The 8453-nt window shown below is 31.0% G+C and overlaps 1 protein-coding gene across 3 annotated transcripts in view; it reads right to left on the bottom strand.

The window, feature by feature from the left end:
- Window positions 1-543: 543 nt before the first annotated feature.
- LOC148619751 (uncharacterized) overlaps window positions 544-8453 on the bottom strand; it is a 54396-nt gene continuing 46486 nt past the window's right edge. For all 3 annotated transcript variants that reach the window (XM_088579985.1, XM_088579984.1, XM_088579983.1), the window contains exons 8-9: window positions 7970-8075; window positions 544-7594 (exon numbers count right to left, since the gene is read on the bottom strand). In XM_088579985.1, coding sequence (XP_088436111.1) covers window positions 7231-7594; window positions 7970-8075 — 470 coding nt within the window. In that variant the 3' untranslated portion in view covers window positions 544-7230. The remainder of the gene's footprint in view (window positions 7595-7969; window positions 8076-8453) is intronic.

Raw genomic sequence — 8453 nt, 5'->3', positions numbered from 1 at the left:
AAACTGAGTAGGATTTACCAGCTCCGTATTACAGATTTCAATCATTTATTTTCTTGTTTTTTTTTTTCACCGGACGACCTTAAATGAGCATCGCTCACGGCTGTTGTCATGTAAGGACATTCCACACTTTGTCCTTTGATTTTAGTTTTGTTCGTCTGTGTTATTCTGCGTGTACATTTAAGTCCTTTTTGTATCACACTAATTGGACTTCGTTAGTTTTGATGTTTCCAATAGTTGTTTTGTCAACAAATTTCGGCAATTCAACTTCGGATGTTTCCAGTTGAAATGCAGTGGCTGAATTTTCATTTGTGTTTTTTGCATGTTATCACTGTGTAGCGCCTTTATTTCTTGTGATCATAATTGAGGTTACTTTCCTGGATGTCTAAGCAATAACACAATACCAACTTAAAAAGGTGAAATCAAAGAATGCAGGAAACATATTTTTTACAATGCAGCACAAACATTTTATGCTTAGAGATTTTTGCACGCAGGTTAACACCACGCTATTTTTCTCTAAAGAAAACTAAAGCAGCACTAATAACATAGAAGAAAATGTTAGATTTTTTATTACATTAAAAAACAAAAGTATTTAAAAAAGAACTAAACAAATCACGAAACACATACTTCAGTAAACATGTCCAAAAGACACTATCCCAAAACACTGAAACATGTATAGATCAGTAAATCATTCCTAAACTGACAAGTGATTGACCACTACATTGCAAACACAGGTATGAACCGCCCCGTTGACGAAAAGGCTTACGACATGCGATAGATCGTATTCACTATACAATAATATCAAGTTACGATCATGCTGAGACTTTTCGACCTTCATCAAAAGGAACTCATATTTTGGACAGTTTTAGAGTAAAATAAAGTAAAGTAAGTAGCGAATAGAAATTTACTTTCAAAAATTGCAGTTATCCCATTTTGGTGTTTGGTCCGTCCTGTTCTAATTATCATATACAGCGATAGCTGAAAATGAGCGCAGTCATTATGTTCAATGAACGATAAGGCCCGGTCAACTTTAATATTGAAATTATGTTAAAGCTACAAGTTACAAGTCTATCTATTTACTCTATCCATCATCTGTTATCTCTCATAACTAAAAGTGTTTATTTCTTAATAAAATTAATATATCCCAATTTCAATTATAATACAAGAAAATAAACTTTCATAAATCCTCATACTCATATATTCCCAATATATCGTTCATTAATCCATCTTGAACGAAAAACTAATCAAATACAAATTCTGTTAACAAAACATATTGAATACAATAAAGATGACCATACAACCAAAAAAAAAAAAAAATAAATAAATAAAAATAAAATAATAAATTAAAAAAAAAAATAAAATAAAAGCAAAAACCAACAAAATGAACATAGAAAAAAGAAATAACGGATAAAATGAAAATGACCAGACCAAACAAACAAAAAATTCCTTAAATTTTTTCATTTTAGTTTTAAACGTTGCCATAATAACAATTCTAAAAGTTTACAGCAGTTTGATTTAACTGGAAACTTGGAAATATCACTTTTAGGAATTTGAAATTTACCAGAAATTACGTAAAATATTAAATATTAATTATCGACACCAAAGGTCAGAAACATATAAATCACATTTGTTTCCTGTTTTAAAGTATGATACTTTGATAGAGAGTGTATGATAATCGTGTCAATTGCCTGACCAACCACAATGATAAACAGTTTCCGTGAATTAAGTCACTCAAAAGCGTTTGAAGTATGTTACATACTAATTCTAAGTTTCTACTTCTCATTGATCATAAATCACTAAGGTATTATATTATTCGTCAACAACAAATGACTTGTCAAATTTTGGAATCAACTTAAAAATTATCATAGCATAACAATATAAAACATTTAATTTAATTGCTTTATGAAATGATACGCATATGTTAGTATCAATAATGACTAATGTAAATACGATATTTTGTAACGACTTAGAAATGAAGATTGGACATATGAACAAGTCAACAAAACAAACAGATTTTAAACCTTCTGATGTATAATAAATCTCAAACATTAACATCAAAATAGAAATTGCCAATAAACAGTTCAGCTTTAAATTTAAATCGTACTCAAACATGTACACAACATCAAGATTTCTCGAAGTAAAACAAGTGGAGGGATAATAAAATATTTACGTTGTTATTTTGTTTATAATTTGGTATGACTTCATATAGTCTAAATATAAAATATGTTATACATTATACAGCCTTTATTATAGTGTGCAAATAATTTGATGAAGCTAGCTATATGTTCTGCCATAACACTACAATTATAAAAAAAAAGACATTGGTTCTTCTAATTTTAAAACATTGAAATACACATGGTTTGATAATATTTCAAAATATAATGGTTTGAAAGGTGCAGTCAAACCATACTAGTTAGGACAACTAAAACACACACAATTCAAGCTAGGTTCAGCTCTAAATATGAATTGTAATTAAATGTTTAAAACAACAATTAGATATTTACCTTATAGGATCCAAAATACAGGGAAGAAATTAACATTTCAGAGAATCTCAATTTCTGTTAAAATTGAACAAATCGATCTTTTAACCCATACTTTACGAAATATACAACAGAAATCGATATTATGGTTAAAAATAGAACAAATTAATCCCACGAACAGTTGCCAATAGTTTCGGCAAAACACATTGCTACAAACTATAAAATGATGCAAAACCTAAACAGCACCTTAAAATGGAGGACAATATGGTTCGAAAATAACAAATTTAGGGCAGTACATACATTCAACAGCATTAACAACAAGAAAAACAAAAATAAGTTAAAAAATACAAATCAAACCGAAATGAAACGAAAATCAAAAATACAAAAACAAACAAAAAACAAAACAGAAAGTTAATAATCATTACAAAACCCTTTGTTGATGGGCCATTCAATTATTTACAAAAGAAGTATATGATAATCGACACTTGTCTCAGTTGATAACTATGTTCCAAGCAGAAATCAGGTCTTTGTATGAAAGGTGTATAGTCGAATCATTATCATTAATTGATAGAATTTTCTATTATATTAGGTATACTAGCATTAGAATTAAAAAAAAATGAAATTCCATGAATGAGGAAGTGCGGTAAGTGCACTTTAAAGTTTTTGAATTAAAATTCAAACTTTGATCAATTAATTATTTTTCAATAACTTTCAATAACTTCCGTATGCTATTCAAATTCAGTATTAAAGTTCCAAATGTACAATGTCATTCTGAATTGGTATTGTCAAAATATTTTCCATCACGACACTTCAAATTCAAAGTACTATATACAAAGCTCATATTTACTATTTTAAAGTATTTATCGTTAATTGCATGTTACTCATGAGTTAAACAATAGACGCATGCAATGAATACAAAAATGCAAACTAAGGTCTCACTTTCCACTCCCGGTTCAAATTTCTGTCTAACTCTTCTGTACCAAAACACAATGAATATAGATTTATGCATAAAACGGACACTTGTTTACATGTTTGTCGTAAAGTTGGTCAATAGTTATTTTTTACCATCGATTTCTAAGTTTAGGTCAAGATATGCGGCTGACCTTACAGTGTCTGTAGTATCCTTTATCTCAAGTTCTTTGGGGTAGATGTGATGTATCAAATCCCCGAAATTAGGACTATTTAAAGATAATACATCATCTATATAGCGGAAACTGACATTAAAGGATCTAGCCAAACGATATTCTTTTTTTCGGATCAGATCAGCTATAAAGTCAGCCTCATAAGAGTGAAGGAATAGGTAAGCAAGTAAAGGAGCACAATTTGTTCCCATTGGAATGTCGACCGTTTGTTGAAAAACACGTCCACCACACTGGACAAATATGTTGTCGATTAAAAATTGCATTGCACAAAACAGCATTTTGTAAACATCTTCCTTTGTATATTTGGAAGATGATTTGGAATTATTTCTTACAAAGTATGAGGAATCTCTACCAAGAACTATATATTTGTATCTAGGTGTACCTTTTTTTGGAAAAGCAACGATGTATAATGTTTTTTTTAAGTCGGGATTTTATCTGAGTATGGGGAATAGAAGTATACAGTGTTGAAAAATCATATGTTTTAATGCTATTATATTCAAATAATAGTCTTGAACTGATTGTCTCCAAAAGATCTTCCGAATTTTTCAGGATCCACATTAAATTAATAGCACTACGGGAGTAACAAGTGTTGTGGTAGGACTACAGACCCTCTTTGACAGTTGTGAGTATAGAAGTTAAAAGTTTTCAAAGAGGTTTGGTGGTACACTTTGCAGATCCAGCTATGAAATGTTGTTTGTATGGATTCTTGTGGATTTTCAGAATCCAGTACATAGACGGTAAATCACTATCATCGTCCTTGGTAGAGAGAAAAAAAGAGGATAGCACAGATTTGTGGTTTTCCACAATATCTTCTTTGGAGAGTTTGATAGCAGTATAGGTCTTATCACTGCTATTTTTTTTTACCTCTGATAGTAAACATTTGATGTAAAACGTTTTGCAGACAAAAACAATGTTGTTTTGCGCTTTGTCTGCTGGTACGACAACATATTTCTCAAGTGTAGTAGACAATGTTTTTGCTACATCGGGGTCTTTGAAAACTGATGTAGTTTTGGCACTCATTGACCTACTTAAAACTTTCATTCGTTTCAAAATTAAAGACCTCACGGCCTTTAACCACCCTGACAGAGAATCAATGTCTTTTTGTTTTCGTTTTATCCATTTTCTCGCATAGTCCTCGACGGCATCCATAAGAACTTTAAAGTTATAATTCCAATTTATGGAGCATGGTTCACGGTATTTGGGACCTTTAGAAAGGATATTACGCAGAGATTCGTTTTCGATTATGGCTAAATCTCCTGTAACGACGTGAGCAGAAGGACCATATTTGAATGGATAATTTTTGCAAGAACAGTCAGGTGATTTAGCCTTGAAGTCCTCAATCTCAAGGTTCTGCAATAGCCTTTTATAATTGAAATTTTGGATGAAATGGGTGAAGTATAGGAATATGAAATAATTGGTATGGATTTGTTTTTGAAATATGGGGGAATTTTGTTGGTGACGTTTTAGTGATGGAGGATGTTAGCCAAATTAATTGCATCTATACCTTTGTTGACAAACGTTAGTCGAAGAAATCATTTTTCTTCATCTTGACTTTTCACACAAACTGGTTTGAAGAGTCTGTGGAAACCAATATCCAAAATGATGGCAACAAGTCTGTATAATGATGAGGTGGGGTCAGAAACAGGAGTGTCAAGACTTGTTTTGTAAAGGGAGTGTAGTAGAGTGAGGATTGTATGATCTTGTTGATTAAAGTGTTGATAAACTGTCGGGAATTTGGTGGTTTTAATTCCAAAACGATGACACACTAAAACACTAGCCGAGTTGCTGATAAAAAATTAAGTCCGGGGTAGACAAAAAGGAAAGAAAACAATGACACTTTGAACAAAACGGTTCTCATGGTGCAGAATGATACACTCAAACGATCCCCGAGAGCAAGAGAATTTAAGTACAAATCTGTTATCCTTTTCTAAAAACACAGATCGTTGGGTTTTTTCATGTTGTCTATATGAATCGTTAAGCCAGAGGTTTATCTAAAAAAAGAAATATAGAATCAATCAACATTCTATCAAAACAAAACAAAAAACGAACAATAAATAGCAAACAACCATACAAGCGGAATACTAAAATATTACGAAATTTAAGTTGAATGGCACAATAGAGTTAAGTTAAAATTAAAAAAAAATCAATTAATATAGTTAAATCACAAAATTTCCATTTTATTTTTTACAAACCAATGTTGTAATGGGTAAACTTGGAGTAGATTGAATATGTTATAAGCTGATCTATCCATTGAACCATCTCCCCTAAAATAGTCCTTTCAAGTAGAACATATTTTGTTAAATATACTATGTTTAAACTTATTTTATGCAATGGATAATAAATAAAAAGATAACTCCTCCCATGAAAGTTATTTCTTTAAAACAGTGCAAAGTTCGACCGATTGATTCAGTACGTTGATTTGTCAACCGCTAAAAAATACGTATACAGTCTTTCATAATAATGTTAGATATGTGTAGATAGTAAACGTTCTGATTACGATAAAATTAATTTATTAAAATCAGGTATGGTACAGAGATGCCAGAAAATAATAAAAATGTAAGTATGTTATATATAGATTCTCCTTCAGTCCTGTGGAGATTACAAGATTTCTCCACTCGAGATATTAAATTTTAGATTTAACCCACTCGCTAAAGCTCGTGGGTTAATATCTTAAATTCAATCATCGAGAGTGGAGAAATCCTTTAATCCCCGGGAGAAATGATGGAGAATCTGTTTCTCCCATGATTAACCATAAAAAATAAATCAAACAACACCCTAAATTCTCCCAACATCAAGCACCTCATCAAGGACCACCACTCCAGCCATCACGTCGTTGTGTCATCGATATCTCTACCGTTATGATTAGTTGATACACACTACCAATCAATTTTTTAAAGTATGAATAGCATTCGTAAATCAACAAGTATTTAATTGATCAACAATACGAATAACAACTGTAAACATGGTAAGAGTGGTGAGCGTTGAAGTCTTCTCGCGACATTTTAATTTCATTTCCCGGCAGGTGGCCGGAAATTGCAAATTTTTAATCATTCGATCGCGCGGTGTGAAAGAGGCCTATGAATGGGAGAAATCATATATTAGCTGTACAAATCACGTATATTTCAACATCTGAAAATTTAAGCACAAGTATTTTCGTAAAATACATTCTTTGGAGATATTTATGAAGAAGTAGCGGATTCGATCTGTGTTTGAGTCATTTCATATGATATGAAGTTTAGTAGTTAAAAAAAAAACATTAATATATAAAGCCAACTAATGTGTGCATGAGATTTATTTTCATAAATATATTAGTCAAGGAATTCAATATAGTACGAATTATATTGTTGTTAATAATGACATGTATCTTGGTTCTTAGTTCCCTTGATTATTTTTTTATGTGACTTTATATTTACTAGGTTTTTTTGAGAAATATGTTTCTTCAATGTTACGTATTATTGAACAGATCTTGCATGAAGTCAATGAATGTATCATCTTTGCCACATGAATCAGACGGCTGGATAGGCATCCCAATGCAGTTCAAGATGTTGGATGTTAGAAAAAAAAAATAAAATGACAAGTCATGTATCTACATTCAAGAAACTGGACTAAGTTTAAATTTCATAAACATTTTCATCACATTTTGCGACTTGACTGTATGTTGGATCTGCGTTTTTGTTGTTGGGTTGCGTCTGGTTCATATATTCATTTTCAATTTCGATTTCTTCTGACGAGTAATTAGAGTTTTCTACATTACGTCTGGCAGAATATGATGAATGGTCATAATCATCATGGCAGGAAATATGCGCATCTTCATTTGTGTTGACCATCGATGCCATTGAGTAAAGATTATCTTGTTTTAAAGAATCAGACTGCTGTTCTTCTTTTTTGCATACATGCTGGTTTTCATTTATCTCACATTGTTTCTGGTTCTCTTTACCAGTTGTTGTAGGTGATATTCCCGATTGTACACCTTTTCTTAGAGAGAGATAAGCATTTGAAGCAGCGTATAGTAAAATGCTGTCCAGATTTGTTTTGTTTAGCATCCAATGCGTTGTATAATTTTTTAGCATTTTGATATTCCATTGAAAACAATCACTTCGGTCAAAGTAACACGGAAACAATTTTAATTTAGGCTTAATATGTAAATGTTTTGTTCAATATCATTTTGTTTGATATAATATCAAGTACACATTTACCACAATTATATGAAAGTTAAATGCAGTATATGAAAATGGGCAAATGAATAATTCAGTATTTCAAATAAGTTTGAACAAATTATATGCATTAAAACAGCAGATATTCAAATCAGAGGGATGCTAACTGAAACAAATGACTCATAACCTTACTTACTTTTTAAACTTTTTATAAACTAGACAGGCTATAACAATGAAGAGACAAACAACTAGAACCGTCGAACCAAGTCCGTATAACAATGCTGCAGCTCTTATTTCAGTACCTTAAAAAAATAATTGTATTTAATACCAGAACAAAATGTAGGAATAGTTAAAATCTGATATCTTGTTTAGTACATATTTGTACAAAGGTAATATGTAGTTTCAACAAGTTATTTATCTTTAATACCGTTTAAATATTCGGTCCGCAATCATCACAGTTACTTTTTAAATGAGACGAAAATAATAACATCATCGATGATTTTAATGCAATACTTTGAATCTGACCAGTTTCAAAAAATTGTTTAGAAAATAAATCTGTGTTTTATTTACAGACCGTCACTTAACCATAACGTAATAAGTTCTTAGTTTAAAGCGTTACACAAGTTACTGCCAATCATCTTTAACAGCAAATTAATGTATTTCTTTTATTAGCAATAGGA

This window comes from Perna viridis, chromosome 4, assembly GCF_037379345.1.
Source record: "Perna viridis isolate PV_CMFRI_1.1 ecotype Kerala chromosome 4, ASM3737934v1, whole genome shotgun sequence".
NCBI lineage: Eukaryota > Metazoa > Mollusca > Bivalvia > Mytilida > Mytilidae > Perna > Perna viridis.
This window is presented reverse-complemented; position numbering and strand designations above follow the sequence as displayed.